Consider the following 19965-nt stretch of genomic DNA (forward strand, 5'->3'; position numbering starts at 1 on the left):
TCTCTCTCTCTCTCTCTCTCTCTGCTCTCCTTGGGTGTTATCAGCCTGTTTATGTAATGCCTGTCACCTGCTCCCTTTATAAGATATCCTAATTGAAGGTCTTCTCATAATGTCAGTATGAATGAACTCAGACTATTTAAAGCACCACAGTCGATTAGGAAGGATCGCATGTTTGAAAGTGTCTAGTTTCAGAGCTCAATTAAAGTGGAATTTGGTCTAGATAAGAGAGACAAGTGGGGGATGATGAAGAAGTTCAATAACGTGAAACTCTTTGTGACAGTTCATATAGAGGGTTGGAGCTTGAGAAATGGTGTCAGTTCAGAGACGTGCAAGTTTAATACCAAATCTCCAGTTTAATACCTTGACATTTCAAGAAGCCGTTACACAGAATTTCAGGGAGCTACTTTTCCGGTTGTGAAGACACAGCTAACTGCTAGCCAAAGAGCCCAGCACAGTGGTTGGCACAGGATGCCCTCCACTGATTTTTATTAAATAAAAGAAGGGTTATGATGAGGTGGTTGCTTTATATAGGCTGGCAGCAATCTACAAAGTAGAGGAAAGGGCTAACTTGACTCCTCTGCCTCTGGCCTACTTGAAGCCAGCATCAATTTCGTTGAAATACAGCAACAGCCTGCTGGCTGATCTTGCCGTCTGTAGCTGTCTCCCCAGTATTCAGTCCACACAGCTGCCCGAAGGACTTAATGCAAACATCTGATCATGACCCAACCCTGCATGAAACCACTCAATGCCTCCCTGTTGTCATCAAAATAAAACTTAAGTTCCTCAGCTGCACACAAGGAAGGCCCTCCATGATTTGGTCCCTGATTTTTCCAGCTTCATTTCCCATGCTCTGCACATAGGCCCCTTGATGGAGCCAAAACAAATGACTTGCCATTCATCTGCCACTATACCATTCTAGTTCACATGCCCATGCTTTCTGTACATGCTCTCCTGCTACCTAGCATTTCATCCCCTCCATCATCTACCTGCTTAATCAAATGCCTCAAGACACAGCCTAAGCTTGACCTCAGGAAAGCCAACCCTAATGCCCAGCGCCTCCTTCTTCAGCGTCTACTCTATTCTGTGCCTCCCTCGATCATGCACTTATCACAACATCATTGCACAACTGCAAGTCCATCCCCTACACTGTGAGCCCTTGAGGAAAAATAATGGATTTTTTTCAGCTCTGTATCTTCAGTCTCTGTACTTTTAGTACGTTCAGGTAGGTACTCATTCACTTGTGGAATGAATGTTCTCCCTCATTCCACCATTCTCCTCAGGCTACATGTTGCCTCATTCCAACTTTTCCCTCTCTTCCCCTCCCCCCACCCTCAGAGTGGCAGCCCCAAGCACATTTTAGCCAATGGTTCAGCCTGGTATCCCACCTTATGGGCAGCAGACTTGACTGCCTCTCCCAATTCTCTGATTGGCAGAAATGGTAAAAAGGTAAGCAGCACCAAGAAAATCAAGGAGCCAGGGTAAATCACAAAATTACTGATAAAAGTGGGGATAATTTTTAGAGCCCAACTCAGCCCCACCCCTAGATTCCCATCCAGTCTGGGTGGGGCCCGGGAATCTATGTTTTAAGAACTCCCCAGGCCTTTCAATTGGCCAATCAGCTTTGGGAAGCACTCATCTGTAATTAGCCCTATGCTATTTTGCCTATGAGAATAGCATCTGCTTTCCATTCTAATTCCTGGAGGACAGAGCCTGGAGTCTATTTAATTTGTTACTGTATAACTTGCCTTGTGCTTGGTGAATAACTTGGGGCTGATTGATAAACCAATAGGTTTATGGTTGTGACTTCATTCACGGAGAAGTTTTTAATGGCTAAGAAGCAAAGTGCCACTGATGTCACATTCTAAAGAACATCTCAGGCCACCTCTGTCCATGCAGGACTGCCAGAGTCAATCTAGTAGGTTCCTCTGTACCCAAAATGCAATAGCTTGCCCCCCCCACCAGCTCCTGCAAATGTTTATGATTGCCAAAAACAGATAATAGCCTAGGGAGGAAGTTCCAATCTACAAGTAGTAACTTGTGTGAATCTCTGAAGACACCAGCTATAAAATATTTGGGGACATAAGCCATTATCATTAATAACATCATTCACTATAACTATTTTGTCTGGCATGGTCATATGGGGCAAGAAACCCAAGCATGAGCACAAGCAGGTGCCCTAAATGAGGGCATTTAAAGCAGTTTCTCTCAAACCCGGCTATACATTTCAATCATCTGGGGAGCTTTAAAAGAAAATGCTGCCTGAGCCCCGCCCCAGATCTATGGCATCAAACTCTCAGAGAATGAGGCCTAATGTCATAGGTTTTAAAAGCTCCACAGGTGATCCTGAAGCATAGTCAGTACTGAGAGCCAAAAATCAGAATCACCTGAAGAGCTTTCACACCAACTGATCTGGGACCTGAAGGTTCAGATATTTTGGCCTGGAGAAGGCCCAGGGAATCAAAATCTTAACAAGCGCACCAGATGATGCTGAGACACAACAGGCATGAATTTTACTGCTCTTTAAGGCAGTGGGTCTCAAAATGTAAGGTGCAGAAGAATCACCTGGGGATTTTGTTAAATGTAGGAGTTTGCTAAACATACAGATGCTTGGGTCCCAAGCCTAGAGATTCTGATTCATTTCGTACAGGGTAGGGCTTAACAATCACCCACATGTAACTCTAAAGCAGACAGTCCCCAAACTATGCTTTATGCAACACTCTGCTAGGGATATAGAAATGGATTCATCTCAGTACCTGTCCTCAGAGTGTTTATAAATTAATAGAGGAAATAAGAGAAATGTAAATTTTCAGGGGACAACTTCTGGTGGCATCTAGAGTTTGCCAACAGTACATTGAATTATTGAAGAAATGGTAAGGTTTCAAGTAAAAAGAAAAAAAAATGGGGAAAGATAAAGCTTGCACTGATACTGAAAACAAGATTTTAAAATTACCTTTAGAGTTTTAACCTCTTCACTTACTATTTTTAAGTAGTCTAATACAGACATAACAAATAACACATCAAAGCTGTGACTGAAAATTATATGTTCTGTGAAAGCTATAATTAAAAATAAATCATTGACTAACATAAAAACAGAAGAGGACATTATGAGATGACATTAAAATGTAATAATATGTACATATACACACATATAGGGAGACATGTATACATGCAAATGTGTGTATAATCATACATTTCCAAAGATCTGAAAGCATCCTATTAACTTGTCAGCTAAACGACTTATTCTGACAATCCTATGGAAAATGTTCCAGGTAGATTTGAAACTATAAATAAGAAGCTACTGATTCTGGTCTTAGAACTCCCAGGTATGAGTGTAGAGAATCTATAAAATCATTTTGCTACTAATATGGGCAGAGAGCTGGGCCAGAACGGTCAGTTCAACAGACTGGAATGTGTCTATGGACTGTCATGCTGAACCACATTTCTCTGGGGGCTGAGTGAGGGGTGGAATGCCCTGTGGGATTGTATGGTCTGGCCATAGCCTTGAAAGGGCAAAGGTATCTGAGTTTGGCATGGTTTCTCGGAGGAGATAGGAGGAAGAAGACTTCATACGCTCATCCACAGTAACAGGCACCATAAACATTTACTGAACACCTACTGTGCATAAGGGAATGCAGAGCCCCTCCCTCACAGAGCTTAGATTTTAGCTGGGGAGACAGGACATGCACAGAATGAGGTGAAGGGCCAGTTTAACAGGTCACGTGTTCAAAAAGAGAGCGAAGTGAGAGCTGGACTGGTCAGAGAAGCTTCCTAAAGTAAGTGGTACTTGAGCTGGGCCTTGAAGAAAGGATGCGAGAGAAGAGCGTCCTGTTCATTCATTCATTCACTCATCAAATTCATTCAACAAATATTTATTGAGCACCTGTGTGCCAACCTCTGTGCTTGGCATTATGTATATAACAGTAAGTAAAACTGAAGGGATTCCTATCCTGTTGCAGTTTATAACCCAGATAAATAAATCATAGAATTTATAACACTGTAATATGTGCTGTGATGGTGGCAAGCCCAGAAGAAAGTGGGGGATGGTGGTGTGAGTTAGAGAAAACTTTCTAGAAGGAACAAGATCTAAATTGATATTTAAAAAACAAAATAGGTGTTAACCAAGCAGAGAGTAGTGGAAGAGTGTTCTAACCAGCAGGAATAGCATCTTGTGAAGGCCCAGGGCAAGAAAGAGCATGACAATCATGTGGAGTGGGGGGTAGAGAGGCACATGAATCAAGAAGCATAGGGAGGAAGAGACTGGGTACCAGGGACCCTGGACACCAGTCAGGGAGGAGATGGATCTGGCAGGTTAGGAGGCAAAGGAGTCTGTATTCTACCTTCGGAGCAGTGGGTACTCACGGAAGGTTACTGAGCCAGGAGAGGGTAGCATGAGCAAAGTGCGGTTTAGGAGGATGGATTGGCGAGCATGAGCCAGATGGCAGGATACATTCGTAGGATTCCTCAGGGCAGGCTCTAGTCAAAGTTCAGATCATCGTTTAACAAATTCATCTAACTATATCCCCATTTTGTTGTTGCTTCTCCTCTCTTCCCCCATGTATAGTACTCCCCAGTAGGACGGGCGGTAGTATGAAACCTGAACTGACCACACTCCTCCTGGATGATTATGAAGTTTCCGTCTATGATCTGAATGGAGACAGGAATGGCCGAGAAATCTGGCCAAGCTACTACGCGCAGGCACATGGACTTGTTTTTGTCCTGGATTCCAGTGACTTAAGCCGCATGCAGGAAGTGAAGGTCATCTTACCACACCTGCTGTCTGATGAAAGAGTGGCCGGGAAACCCATCCTATTGTAAGAGTCTGCCTTTGTGTCCAATTTCCCCTTCCCATTTTGTGCCTTTAGAAGAAGTAGACAGAGGAAGGGTTAAGTGGTCCCTGTGTCACATCCAGTTAGACTTCCTCTCCTCTTTGGCTGAGGGGGAGTGGCCCAGTCCTCTGGGGGCTGTTTTCAAGAGCCACTTTCTACCAGGCACTGCCATGGGGGAACCTGTTACCTAACTGTGCAAAGGTAATTTTGAAGGCAAGCATCAGAGGGAAATGGAGAGTAATATCTGGATCTTCCACTGCACCCCCCGCCCCAACCCATCCCTCGACTCTTCCTGAAGACTGCCTTCCTAAATTTGCTTCTTTTTTCTGGCTTCGGTCTTTGACCCTGAGATGATGGCAGAAAACCCCTATTTTGTATATTCAGTGCCAATGGTCTCCTCCCCTGGTAAACTGCCCGAGAGTTATGTAACTAACTCTTACCCCAGGGTGATGATTCAGGTGGCCAGTCAATCCTCACCCCTCCCCCACTCCCTTTTAGCCTTTTTTGTTCCCCATTAGGACCACCAACCCAAGCGTGGACAGAGTTTGGGGGAGGATGTAGAAGCGCCAAATTCGTTCGTATCCCAATTAGCAATTCTAATTAAAGTTTGATGGTGCAGTGTAGAGGAAGTGAGAAATGAGGCCTGGGGATTATCTCGGATTCAAATTACTTGTGCTATTCTTTCCTCCACTGAGAGTTGGCTAGAAAAATGTCGGGCTCACCGCACTGGGTATGGCTTAAAAGCTAGTCCCTGGATATGTAGCAGCTGTACCAGAATTGGTTGTCCCCCTCTTTCCCTTCTTTTCTTTCCCTTGGCCTCTATCTCAGTTTTACTCTTCCTCTCTTCTTCCCTCCCTCTCTCCAATGCCCGGCTTTAGCCTGGCCAACAAGCAAGACAAGAAGGACGCCTTGCTACTTCGTGATATTACTGAATATCTGCTGCTGGAAAGGCTAACAAACAAGAACCAGTCCCTGTGCCGAGTAGTAAGTGTCTAGCCCTCCCCTCCCTTGTCCTCTCAAGCAAGGCCGATGCCTCCCTTGGCCCATAATCAGCCTCCTATGCCGGGTCTTAGGCAGAGCCTCTCTTTGCCAGGCAACAACTACAGTGATGATTTCTGACTCAACAGTGATAATAAATATCACACTCTTACAACACTTTCACATCTGTTTTCTCATTAGGCCTGCAAAATAGCTCTTTAAAGTTGGAAGTTTCAATAGCTTCATTTTATGGTTAAGAAAGTTAAGGCTCAGAGACTCTGAGTGACTTGTCCGAGATCACACATCCAAGACGTTACACTTGATTAAAGGATCTTAGCTTTTGTACCTTTCATATACCTTCTCAGGAGTGAATGCTGAGAATCTCCTAGGAAGTCTTAAGAGCCTCTCTAGGCACAGCAGAGCTTATGTGCACCTGTGCTCTTTGGCTGAGGGTGACTGGGACTGTGAGCCCCAGGGGTCCCAGGTTGCTGGGCTGGAGCCTTCTCTTTTTGTCACAGGAGCCCTGTTCAGCCATCAAAAACCGCCAGAGAAGGAACCATGAGCCTATAATTGGAGGCCTGCGCTGGCTGTTATCTGCCATTGGGGATAAATATGAAGAGCTGTGTGCTCACCAACAGCCACTCCCATCGAGCATCCCAGCCCCCAAGAGCACCAGAGGCTTTGGGGAAATATGCTCATCAGACAGGTACCAAGCTGTCTCTATTAGGTGTACTGATAAGAATAGATGAAAAAGGGCTTCCCTGGTGGCACAGTGGTTGAGAGTCCGCCTGCCGATGCAGGGGACACGGGTTCGTGTCCCGGTCCGGGAAGATCCCACGTGCCTCGGAGCGGCTAGGCCCGTGAGCCATGGCCACTGAGCCTGCGCATCCCGAGCCTGTGCTCTGCAACGGGAGAGGCCACAACAGTGAGAGGCCCGCGTACCGCAAAAAAAAAAAAAAAAAAAAAAAAAAAAAGAATAGATGCAAAAGTCAGTCTTCAACCTAAGCAGTGAGTTCTGGGAGGGGCATGGATTCTGTGCGGTGCTGAGCAAGTCTCTCAAGATCAGTTGGCCCAAATGGGGCGAGGGCAGTGACCACAAACATACCAACATTGTTAGGTACACCCTCCCCTCGGCACAATTTGAGTGGTCACGTCAGTGGGATAAGTTAAGTCATCAGTATTACATTGTCTCCAAAACAGGGTTTCAATTCCCTGGTTTGTCACAGAGAGGAGAAAAGGAGCACGAGCCCCTTAAGGAGCTTATTGGCAATATTCTATGGCTAAATACCCTGGAGGTGCCCCACATTCTCCGCTTCCTGTTCTCTAATCATCCCAATGATAAGGAAAGATGGGAGGGAACAGGAATATGGAAAAGAAGAAGAAAAATAAAGAAAACGGGGTGATCAAGGTTTTGAGGAATAAAAGGACTAAATGTCCTCTTGTTCTGTTGTCCCTTTAATTGTTCCAAAGACATATGGCAGGGATGGGGGGACAGCTGGATTTGATTAAGGAGCTTGCATCTGTTTTCACTATGGCTTTGTCCTTTCTATCTTCCCCAGCTTCACTACCAGGATGGGAAAGTCCGAAGAAAAAAGACAGCACCTAGGACAACACTCAATGGAACCTAGGCCTCTAAAGCCAATCCTACAGGTAAGTGGCTCACTAAATGTTATTGCCCCAGGGACCAATCCCTGAGCTCTCGGGCACCAACTGACTTTTTTTTCCTTCATCTTCCTGCTATACAGAAAGAAGGTATAACAAGACCTAAAAAGAACACATCAGTAACATTTGCTTTAGACGAACCCAAGGAGGAGGATGAATGTTATGGGGGAAATGGAGCTTGTAACACCACTGAGCCTGGCTACAATCAGAGCCCCCAGCTCCATATGCTGAGAAAGCTTTTTGAAGGTAATCCTGGATCAGTGGTTAGTCAGAGAAGAAAAGATATAAAGGCTTTTCCTCACAATTTATAAAACAGTATTCGTATTTTGAGTCCAAAACTCTTTTCTCATACTATGGTTGGTGGTCAGAAGAAAGATATGTAGATGAAGTGCTTGGGGATCACCCTCTGGCCGTCCAGTATGATGCCCCAAGATCTTTGTTTGGATGGCTATAAGGTTATCTTAAAGGTTATGATTTCCAGTGGTGGAAGTACAAATTGGTACAACCTTTAGGGAGAGTAGTTTGGTTGTATGTCTCCCTCCTACTCTCCCTCTCTCTCTCAATAGATATATATCGAGAACTTTAAAACTGTGGAAACCCTATGAACCAATCATCTCATGTCTTGAACTGAAGCCAAAGATAATTACACAAGTACACAAAAAGGATGCTCATGGTTGCTCAATCATAGCATTGTGTATAACAGCTAAAAGTTGGAAACAAGCTAAATGCCTAACAATAGTGAACGGCTAAATCAATTATGGTGCACCCACACAATGGAATACTATGCAGACCTTAAAAGGGCTAATGTTGACTTATATTTACTGACATGGAAAGTTTTCCACAACCCAAAGTTTTGTTAGAGAAAATGGCAATTGAGAGCACAGCACATACAGCATGATGTGTACACATGCATAGAACATCTGGAGGGGAATCACCGAACACAAGCAGTGGTTTTCTCTAGGGGTAAGATTCTAGGTGATTTTGAGAAGAGCCAAGGTACCTTTCTTTGGATTTTTGTTATTACTGGAAATTTTTTTAATAATCATATATGATTTCTCCCAATATACTAAAGGCACTAAAAAAATCTGTGATGACTTAAAGGCCCATTGTTGTTAATGTCTTCTCCATCTCAGTGTTCCTTGGCCCCAGTCTCCATGACAATAAACTGTCAATATTATAATGTCACTTCTGCTCTCCAAAGGATCTGGCCCTTCAGGCTACCCCAGAGCCTTGGGTTGTTACACCTACACAGAGGGCCCTAGATAGGAACATTGAGGAGGAGAGAGGTACTGCTCTGGGAAGGAGGATGAGAGGTGAGTGGATGGAATCTGGCAGAAGAGTGGAGGAAGTGTCTTTCTAGATGTCAGAATCTACCCTTAAATCTCTGTCCAAAATTGAAATCCATTTTTCATTTCTATAACCTCAGAACCAAGGGCAAAAAAGAGAGAAGACACTGGGGACCTTGGAAAGTAGCTAACACCCTCCTCACCTGGATGGACAGGAAGCCTGGTGCTTAGCTTTGCTTGCAGTGACTACCTATTTTCTTTCTTTTTTTAGACTTTTAACAGAGTGCTAAAGAGGAAAATGAAGGGAAGTCAAAAGAAACATCTCATATCCCTCCTTTAGTAAATGGGTTCATCTACAGAACCATTAGGATTATTCAGTTTTTCAATTTCTGTTTGTTAGTACCTCTACAGTCCCCCTACAACTCCACCTACTCTAACATAATATCCCTGAGAACTCCCATTGTGCCTGTACATCGACATTCGAGCCATAAAATGAATCTTATCCCCACCGAGAGGCTCAAGAACAGTTAGGCGGCATCCGTTTGAGAGTGAAGACAACGTTGGCAAAGAAGATCAGAGCCTTGACGTCTTTGTACCCAGGTGCTCCCGATGAAGTTTGTGAGCAACATGTTGTGGGTGACCAACTGCAGTTGAGCCTTAGAAGTACAGGGTCAGTTTAGAATTACATTTTCCCCCTATGTTCTTGGGTGGAAGGGGACTGGCATAAATAAATAGAACTGTTCTGCTGAGAATTATGCTCTGCTGAATCAATTTCAATCATGCCTCTGAAAACAACTCAGTTTTAAATTCCCTACCACTGTCTGAGAAGCCTGGCGACAATTCTTTTGCTGTCCCTTCAGGAATAGCAATTGCTGTCTCTCCTAACACTTAGGTTAGGTATGCAAAAACCGTACGAGCTTAAACACATTCAACTCTCCATCCCAAGGAAGGCAGTAGTAGTGGTGGTAATCATTCTTCACTATTAGTTCAGCTGTTACTTTCACCATCAATACCACAGCCCCCATTTACTGAGTGCCTTCTGGATGTCAGACGCAGCACTAAGCTCTTCACGTTCATTATCTTATTCACAAAAACCTTGGGGGTAGGCAGTATACCTGCCTGCATTTTACAGATGAAGAAACTAAGGGGTAGGGAAGTTAAATAACTTATCCAAGGTCCCACAGCCTGTAAGATGCAGAGCAGGGAACCAAATCCAGATCTGACTCTAGAGCTACTTTAGGCCAGAAAGATCTGCTTATGCTTTGCTCAAACTCTACCCAGAAAGAGAAAGCTATACCCAGGAAAGATGCTGAAGCCTCACCACGCCCATGTCAGAACTACGTTGACAGCAATAAGCACACCCATGGTAGTGGCAGACACGGGTGAGTGAGCACTTCCATTCTGCCAGACGCTGGGCTAAGTGGTTTACATACATTACTGCCTTGCATCGTCACAAGCCTATGAGGTCGGTTCTATTATCATCATCTTGCAGAGGCAGAAATTAATGTTCAGAGAGGTCAAATCATTTACCCCAGGGCACCCATTAGGCAATGGCAGAACTGGTTTTCAAACTAAGCTCCAACTCCATAACTCATGCTCTTAATTCCTATCCTATATGGTCTCACCAGGCAGTATAAACCAACTAGCCTATAATTGTTTCTGAGAGATAGAAACCTGGCACATAAAGGATCAGTCTCACAACCCCTTCTGGAGGGCCTGACACTGTCAAAGACTGCAGCATTTGTTTTATGCGTTGCATATGGCCTCATGTCCAAGAGGATCACCCCAGGCACTTTGTGGGTCTTTGACAGGATTCTGACTAAGGCTCAGCTTATTAGTCATGGAGCTGGAAGGAACCTTACACCTCTAGTCCAACCCCAGTTGTTATACAGATTAGGAATTTGGTACAGAAAGGTTAAGTGACTTGCCCATGACTGTAGAGCGATCACTGACAGACATGCTCCTAAAATCCAGATCTCCTGCATGCCCAAGCCAGTTTGCTATCTTCCATGCCCCAATGTACTACACCCTCTCTGGGGCTTCTCTGGCCACTCTTGACCCACCTACTTTCCTCCAATTTGCCCAATAAATATCACTGGAGAATTCTGCTGACAATCATTCTCACCCAGGGACGCAGCAAATACCTCTACTGAAGAACAGTTTTATCAGGCAGGAGACTATAATTCAACAAACCAAGGTTCTTCAGAAAATTGGACCACCCACATTTCTCTATATGGCATGTATGTCTATGAGGCAGGCATACTTTCTCAGCCAAGAGAGAAGGAAAAGTATGGCTAAAAGGGTGTGGGAATGCTATCTATGAATATGGGCAGGGTGGAGAATTTAGGTTGAAACGACCTCTGACAAAACTGAATTTCAGTATATTGGCATACTTCCCTTTGTACAATATATGTGTTCCTGGGTGTCAACCAAATTTTCCTACATAAAATCTATCAACCAAAATTATTTAAAGAGGGCTTCCCTGGTGGCAGAATGGTTAAGAATCCGCCTGCCAATGTAGGGGACACAAGTTCCAGCCCTGGTCCGGGAAGATCCCACATGCTGTGGAGCAACTAAGCCTGTGTGCCACAACCACTGAGCCTGCACTCTAGAGCCCACGAGCCACAATTACTGAACCCTGCGTGCTACAACTACTGAAGCCCACACGCCTAGAGCCCATGCTCTGTAACGAGAAGCCACCACAATGAGAAGCCCACGCACCTCAACGAAGAGTAGCCCCCGCTCGCCACAACTCAAGAAAGCCCACAGGCAGCAATGAAGACCCAACGCAGCAATCAATCAATCAATAATAAAATGAATAAATAATAAAATGATTAATAAATAAAAATTTAAAGAATACCCCCCAATACAGCCAGCATACTCTTATTTAACATCTTTACTGAAGTATAATTGCTTTACAATGTTTAGTTGCTGCTGTATAACAAAGTGAATCAGCTATATGTATACATATATCCCCATATCCCCTCCCTCTTCTGTCTCCCTCCCACCCTCCCCATCCCACCCCTCCAGGTGGTCACAAAGGACCGAGCTGATCTCCCTGTGCAATGCGGCTGCTTCCCATTAGCTATCTACTTTACATTTGGTAGAGTATGTATGTCAACGCTATTCTCTCACTTCGTCCCAGTTTACCCTTCCCCCTTCCTGTGTCAAGTGCATTCTCTACATCTGTGTCTTTATTCCTATCCTGCCCCTAGGTTCTTCAGAACCATTTTTTTCCCTTAGATTCCATATATATGTTTTAGCATATGGTATTTGTTTTTCTCTTCCTGACTTACTTCACTCTGTATGACAGACTCTAGGTCCATCCACCTCACTACAAATAACTCAATTTCATTTCTTTTTATGGCTGAGTAATATTCCACTGTACAATGTGCCACACCTTCCTTATTCATTCATCTGTTGATGGACACTTAGGTTGCTTCCATGTCCTGGCTATTGTAAACAGTCCTGCAAAGAACACTGTGGTACATGACTCTTTTTGAATTGTGGTTTCTCAGGGTATATGCCCAGGAGCGGGATTCCTGGGTCATATGGTAGTTCTATTTGTAGCTTCTTAAGGAACCTCCATACTGTTCTCCATTGTGGCTGTATCAATTTACATTCCCACCAACAGTGCAAGAGGGTTCCCTTTTCTCCACACCCTCTCCAGCATTTATTGTTTCTAGATTTTTTGATGATGGCCATTCGGACCAGTGTGAGGTGATACCTGACTGTAGTTTTGATTTGCATTTCTCTAATGATTAGTGATGTTGAGCATTCTTTCATGTGTTTGTTGGCAGTCTGCATATCTTCTTTGGAGAAATGTCTACTTAGGTCTTCTGCCCATTTTTGGATTGGGCTGTTTGTTTTTTTGATATTGAGCTGCATGAGCTGCTTGTAAATTTTGGAGATTAATCCTCTGTCAGCTGCTTCATTTGCAAATATTTTCTCTCATTCTGAGGGTTGTCTTTTGGTCTTGTTTATGGTTTCCTTTGCTGTGCAAAAGCTTTGAAGTTTCATTAGGTCCCATTTGTTTATTTTTGTTTTTATTTCCATTTCTCTAGGAGGTGGGTCAAAAGGATCTTCCTGTGATTTATGTCATAGAGTGTTCTGCCTATGTTTTCCTCTGAGAGTTTTATAGTGTCTGGCCTTACACTTAGGTCTCTAATCCATTTTGAGTTTATTTTTGTGTATGGTGTTAGGGAGTGTTCTAATTTCATTCTTTTACATGTAGCTGTCCAGTTTTCCCAGCACCACTTATTGAAGAGGCTTTCTTTTCTCCACTGTATACTCTAGCCTCCTTTATCAAAGATAAGGTGACCAAAGGTGCATGGGTTTATCTCTGGGCTTTCTATCCTGTTTCATTGATCTATATTTCTGTTTTTGTGACAGTACCATACTGTCTTGATTACTGTAGCTTGTAGTATAGTCTTAAGTCCAGGAGCCTGATTCCTCCGGCTCCGTTTTTCTTTCTCAAGATTGCTTTGGCTATTCGGGGTCTTTTGTGTTTCCATACAAATTGTGAACTTTTTTGTTCTAGTTCTGTGAAAAATGCCATAGGTGGTTTGATGGGAATTGCATTGAATCTATAGTCATTTTCACAATGTTGATTCTTCCAATCCAAGAACATGGTATATATCCCTCCATCTGTTTGTATCATCTTTAATTTCTTTCATCAGTGTCTTAGTTTCCTGCATACGGGTCTTTTTTCTCCTTAGGTAGGTCTATTCCTAGGTATTTTATTCTTTTTGTTGCAATGGTAAATGGGAGTGTTTCTTTAATTTCTCTTTCAGATTTTTCATCATTAGTGTATTCTTATTTATTTTTCAGTGAATAGTTTTGTTGCTGCAGGCTGTTACCATACTCCAAACCCCCTATCAAGCTGGGTGGCCAAGCAATTTCCCCCAGTGAAGACTGGAATAAGAGTATGTACCTCACGGGCTTGTTGGGAGAATCAAAGGGGACAATCCAGAGCAAAATGCTTAGCAGAGTGCCTGGCACATAATAAGTAGCTCATGAAATGTTAGCTACTATTATTATGATTAGGGGAGGATCTTAGATCATTAGATAGCTATACCCCCTTTCTGAGAGAAGTATCCTCTTTTCTGCAAAGAACAACCCAAAGAGAGATGTCTTAGATTCTAAAATACAAATAGTATAGGGATCTAGGGTAACTATAACCACTGCCAAGCAATGATTCCCAGGTTTGAGAATCCTAAACCTGCCAAAGAAGTCTTACAAATCTGTCTTAGCGTGGCAGCCCAGGAACCAAGATCAGTGAGAGTTTCTTGAGCCTTGAGGGTAAATTTTCTTTCAGGCAAGCGGTTGCCTTGGAGTTTCTCTCATTGTCAAGGTCTTGGCCTCCCTCCTCCAGGATTTTTAAAGTCTAGCTCCTGTCAGAGACACTTTGAACATATAACCCTGGCCCATCATTCAACAAGCCCCATGTGGCTCCGGATACTTGTCCACTTTGTCTTGAAAGACAGGTCTGGGTTTTCAGACTAGAGAATTCCATATGTATAGGTAGAGGTGTCCCTCTGCTCTGAATGGTTTTTACTCCTGAAATCTTGTTACTACTCTTCATATACTGTTTCTACCCACCGTGTACTGCCCAATCAGTAAGGTTGGTATCCAGTATGATCTGCAGAACATGGGTCAGAGATTCAGTACACCATAAGGGTTAAGGAAGAACTGTGGTAATTTAGGGTTGGAGATGGAAACCAGGAATAACTAACCTAGTCACAAATCCCATGGAGATTTGAGTGTCTGGGCCATCCCAGTGGTGTTTCTAATATCACTCTTCCCTCCCAGTATCCTATTAAAAATCACTCGTTTTCAAGGCAGTTGCAACTGGCAAGACGTAACCAAATACACCGAACACAACACCACTCAGGAGAATTTTGCCAATTAGCATCCTTAACTATAAAACACCATTGGCTATGGGTGGAGTAGCGCTCATGCCTGGACTCACTGCTTTGTCACTCACCCCTGTAAACCCTTTATTGGATGGGCCAAACTTGGATTTCTGACAGGAAGGGGTGTAGAGAACAGGAGCTCTATCGCCCAGCTTTCCAGGACTTGAAACCATCCCCCATCCCACTTTATTTTCACAGGTGTGCCTAAAAGAACTGCAGCCATGGCGCCCCGACCTGTGCCTTATTCCTTTAGCTATAATAATCCATCCTCCCACTCCTCCTTGCCTTTTCTTCCATATCAAGTTACGTGGGAAACACAGGTGGAGTTGTTATCCCAGGCAAGAGAGAAAGCAGGAGGAACTTCCTGCTGTTGGCAGGGAGATAGTATCAGCTGAGGGTCGTGGGAGTCAGGGGGCTTGTACTTCCACTCCGGTGCCCCTGAAGTGCCCAGCTCAGGTTCAGGGAGCCCGGGAGGCTCTGCTGTCAGGTGCCGGGCAGAACGATGTTAACAAAGCCTCAAACTGCGCTGTTCTATGATGACTCAAGAATCCCACGCAATCCCACGCTCCTGCCAGTCGCCACTTCCAGGAGCTAAAATAGACCTCTGATGCTAAGAGACAGCAGGCCTTCTATATCTGCTCAGAAAAATGAGCCCAGCCCTAAGAATGATCCTGCTATTCAATACAATGGAATGTTATACGGCCATTAAAGATGCAAACTATGCACACTGTGCAGGTGGGAACCAGAATGCGAAATAATGTTACATGAAAACAGCAAAGTAGGAAATAGGTACACATGCCAATCACAACTATGGAAAACACACATCGAAGAGTTCATCCCTAAAGAACCAAAGAAAATGAAGAGCACCACAGTCCTTTGAGTTTCCACCCCCCCCCCACATACACACCACCTTTTATTATAATACACTTTTTTAAAACTGTCATGCTGGTCATGCTAGGTTACTGAGGCACCTGTCTTTTAAGTGACACAGGAGTTAACTCTGCAGATCATTTAATTCAGGGAATAAAGAAGAACTGAATGCTAAGGGGGCTGGTGCTTTAAAATGACTGGATTCTTCCTCTTCCCACGCCCCTTCTCAAGATCAGGGCACGTTATCATTTCAGGTTTAGCACTCCTATGAGAAATTCCTTCAAAACACCTAGCCCACCAAACTCTAAGATGGGAGTTTAAGGAAACATGTATTTGGACCTCTCTGAAGTCGGACTGCTGTGTTTTGAACTAAGCTAGCTTATATGGAGAGAAAGGAACTGTTTTTTGATAGGCTGACAGAAATTCCTTATTGAAAAAGAATTGCTAAATGCTCTCCCCCAACCCCACCCCTTGTCACCTTGTCACTGGTAGTGCTTAGAGTTAGCCAAACATCTAGCACATATTTGGGTGTCCGGGTGAGCACTATTCTCTTTCTGGGGTCCTGGCTTCAACACCTGCCCAGACTTGGTTTTTCTAGAATTAGCTTCCAATCAGTATGTTTAGTTTTTAAAAGACTATGTGTAGATATTTTTTAAAACTTTGTATTTTGAAATAATTTTAGATTTACAGAAGAGTTGTAAATATAGTACAAAGAGTTCCTAGATACCCTTCACCCAGCTTCCCCTAAGGTTAACACCTCATATAACTCTGGTATATTGATCAAAACTATGACATTAATGTTAGCACAATACTATTTACTAAACTACAGGGCTTCCCTGGTGGCGCAGTGGTTGAGAGTCCGCCTGCCGATGCAGGGGATACGGGTTCATGCCCCGGTCCGGGAAGATCCCACATGCCGCGGAGCGGCTGGGCCCGTGAGCCATGGCCGCTGAGCCTGCGCATCCGGAGCCTGTGCTCCGCAATGCGAGAGGCCACAACAGTGAGAGGCCCGCATACCGCAAAAAAACAAAAACTATTTACTAAACTACAGACTTCATTCATATTTCACCAGTTTTTCCACTAATGTCCTTCTTCTGTGCAGGATCCAATCCAGGATCCCATGTAGTGATTATATATAGAATGTTTAGTTAAAAAAAAACACCCCTAGAAACAAGTTTCCTTTTAGGAGGTGGAACAGGTAAGCCAGTAGGTGTCTGGGCAATTTATGATCCTGAGCTATTCTACCCAGAAGGGAACTCTATCACTTCTGTACCAAAGCCCTTAATTCAGAACACCTCATCATGGTTATTTTCAGAAAACATGTCTTACATCAGCACTTCTCACAGTAGTACAAAGGGATTTGACAAGTGGGTTATTTTAGCAACCAATATTATGAGGGTGACAAAATGAGCAGGATGGCCTTATCTGTTTCCTATGTGTCATTTTTCTTCAAACTGTATTGAAACTTTTTACTAGAAGCTGTAATATTTGAGTGTAACATAAATGCTGAGAAACACCCACACCAACAGGGAAGGTACTCTTTCCAATGTGTGTTTGGTTTTGTTTGCCTGAAATTAAGTATTGAAATCTTACAAAAACCAAATTGATTAGGTTATTTTGACTCCTTAATCTTGAGAGGAAAGGGAAAGCAGGCTATAACATCCATTTATTCCTTCAACAAATAATCGGATAATCAAGAATAACTCCCCCCTTAATCCATGCCAACTATGTGCCAGGCAATTTGCAAAGTGCTTTACAAATATTGTTTCCAGAGGATTTAAGAGGTTAAGTAACTCACCCAAGGTCACACAGCATAGAGTGATGGAGCCAGAATTCAAGGCTGGGTCTCCTTAGGTATTCCTTGGATTGGTTACAAGTAAAGGTGATCAGTAAATGCAATCAGTGAATCCCAACACCTTTATATATTTAAATTCCTTTTTTAGGTCCTCAGAGAAAAGTCCTTTCCCCTCTGTGTACCCTGAGGATCCCTAACAGTTAGGAATGAACTTGAGGATACTGACATGTTCCTCCATTTTGTGGCTCTGGGCTAGATGTCAGCATTGCACACACATACCCCCACCCTGCCACTTAGTCTCCTTTGATGAGAAACAATGGGAACTATAATGTGCAGATACATATAATGATGAAATCAAATCAGCTGATGGAAATTTTTAAAGTCTGGGACACAATAATTATATTCCATTTCAACTGTCTTTTCACACTTGCATTAATTGGTGAGCTCTAAGGGAGCTTCAACTGGTTCATGACTATATGGCATTCCATTTTGAAATATATTTCTTAGAAAAATGACAATGATGACCCTGTAAATTATAAACTGGCAACGTGATTTTAAAAGTGAAGGGCTGGAAGACTTAAATCTCAGCAAATGACAATCATTCTCTTCTCTCTCCCAGCCTCCAAACAATCAAATACCCTAACCCTGTGGTTTTCGAGGCTGGCTGCATATGGGAATCACTGGGGAAACTTCAAAATTACCAATGCCTGTGTCCCACCCCCAGAGACTGTGAAGACTTAATTGATCTGGGGTGTGGCCTGGGTTTTGGAAGTTTTAAAAGAACCCCAGGGGATTTTAATGTGCAGACAAGTTTGGGAACCACAGCCCTAATCGGAGGATCATAACCCTGGCTGCACATTAGAATCATCTTCGGGGCATCTTTAAAAAGTCCAGATGCTTGGGCCACATCCCAGACCAATTAAATTAGAAGATGTGGGGGTAGTGCTCAAGTCCCAGGAACCAGGATTTTTTGAGAAGGATTTTTCAAACAACCAGGATTTTTTGAACTCCCAGAGGAGTTCAATGTGCAGCCAAGGCTGAGAAGCACGGCCGTAGGTGCAACTCCACACTTGCAATAAGGGCAAAGGCAAAATTTGCACTCAGACGTTCAGCAACTCTAAGATGAGCCTAATGTGAAGAAGCCAGTTCTAGAAGCCAGGTGGGAAGCAGGCTGAGGACAAACCCTTAGAACAACTGTCCTACTTTAATATTAAAATGAGCTCACTTTTCTCTTGCCATGTATGAGGGTCAACTTTTAAGGCTTGTCTAGGATCACTAGTAACTGATGGTATCTAAGCCCCACTCCCTACCACACCCACCAAAATAACTGCAGAAAGAATGGGAAATAAAGTACTTTAAAGGGATGAAAACCTTTGCAAAGGGCTGCAAACCACTGCTCAGAGACCCTGCATGGATGTAGACAAGGAGGAAGCAGAAAAGCAAGCTATTTGACCTACGTATTATCCAACTAGTTAGTTTTTATCTGCAACTTCATGTGCATTTTTACTCACCAAGCCAAACTCTGGGCTTGGAGGAAAAAAGCCCTAGACCATGATTCTCAGCCTTACCTACACATTAGAGACATCTAGGGAGCTTTTAAAATAATGAGGCTAGGGCCACACCCAAAGTGAATTAAATCAATCTCTGAGGGGATGACATCCAGGAATCTCTGTTTTAAAAGGTCCCCAGAAAGAAAAAAAAAGGTCCCCAGGTGAAAAGGTGAGGGAGAGGGATAAACTAGGAGGTTGGGATTAACATATACACACCACCATGTATAAACTAGATAATCAACAAGGACCTACTGTATAGCACAGGGAACTCTACTCAATATTCTGTAATAACCTATATGGGAAAAGAATCTGAAAAAGAATGGATATATGTATATGTATAACTAAATCACTTTTCTGTACACCTGAAACTAACATAACACTGTAAATCAACTATACTCCAATATAAAATAAACATTTTTAAAAATACATATCTTAAATAAAAATACTTTTAAAAGTAAAAATTGCTTAAAAATGCTAAAAAAAAAAAAAGGTCCCCAGGTGATTCTAATGTTGCAACTGTAAAACAAAGAATATTGCCCACCATCCAGTTCTACCTACAGTACACCCTGAAAGGAATGCAGAGCGAAGATCAAGAATGAGGCACTCTGCTCTGGGAAAACAGGCAGAACAAGCCCTCAGTTACAATATTTTCAGGAAAAATTTTTATGAACCCAGATTCTTGCATCTTCCCATACTTAGAAAAGCACTAAAATCATTAGCTAAGATGTCTGTTCCTCGTGACTAGCAGCAACCTTCTACCAGGATGTGTGCTTGGTTGCACATATCCCCTTCGCCAAAATCACATACATGCTGACCTCCCCCCTTACCTCTTTGGAGCAGTTCCTCAGAGCTCTCTGATAGGCTGTCTCCCGGGCTTTAGTCCTCAGTTAAGTCCCCAAATAAAACTGAACTCACAGCTCTCAAGTTAGGCGTTTTTATTTCAGTTGACACAACCAAGGCTGAGAACTGTCACTCTAAACCAGTGGTTCTCAAACTTGAGTGTGCATCAGAGTCACCTGGAGGGCACATTAAATAAAACACACATAGCTGGGCCTCACCCTCAGAGGTTCTGATCCAGTTAGG

General features: G+C 43.3%; 2 protein-coding genes across 2 annotated transcripts in view; one reads left to right on the forward strand and one right to left on the reverse strand.

The window, feature by feature from the left end:
- The window catches only part of ARL13A (ARF like GTPase 13A), a 9972-nt gene extending 1627 nt beyond the window's left edge, over positions 1-8345 (forward strand). The window contains exons 3-7 of the mRNA XM_027086095.1: positions 4562-4811; positions 5705-5810; positions 6323-6510; positions 7364-7454; positions 7550-8345. Coding sequence (XP_026941896.1) covers positions 4562-4811; positions 5705-5810; positions 6323-6510; positions 7364-7454; positions 7550-7777 — 863 coding nt within the window. The 3' untranslated portion in view covers positions 7778-8345. The remainder of the gene's footprint in view (positions 1-4561; positions 4812-5704; positions 5811-6322; positions 6511-7363; positions 7455-7549) is intronic.
- The window catches only part of TRMT2B (tRNA methyltransferase 2B), a 90001-nt gene that overhangs the window by 27262 nt on the left and 42774 nt on the right, over positions 1-19965 (reverse strand). The window lies entirely within an intron of this gene.

This window comes from Aethalodelphis obliquidens, unplaced genomic scaffold (assembly GCF_003676395.1).
Source record: "Aethalodelphis obliquidens isolate GAN/ISIS:26980383/991018 unplaced genomic scaffold, ASM367639v1 scaffold54, whole genome shotgun sequence".
NCBI lineage: Eukaryota > Metazoa > Chordata > Mammalia > Artiodactyla > Delphinidae > Aethalodelphis > Aethalodelphis obliquidens.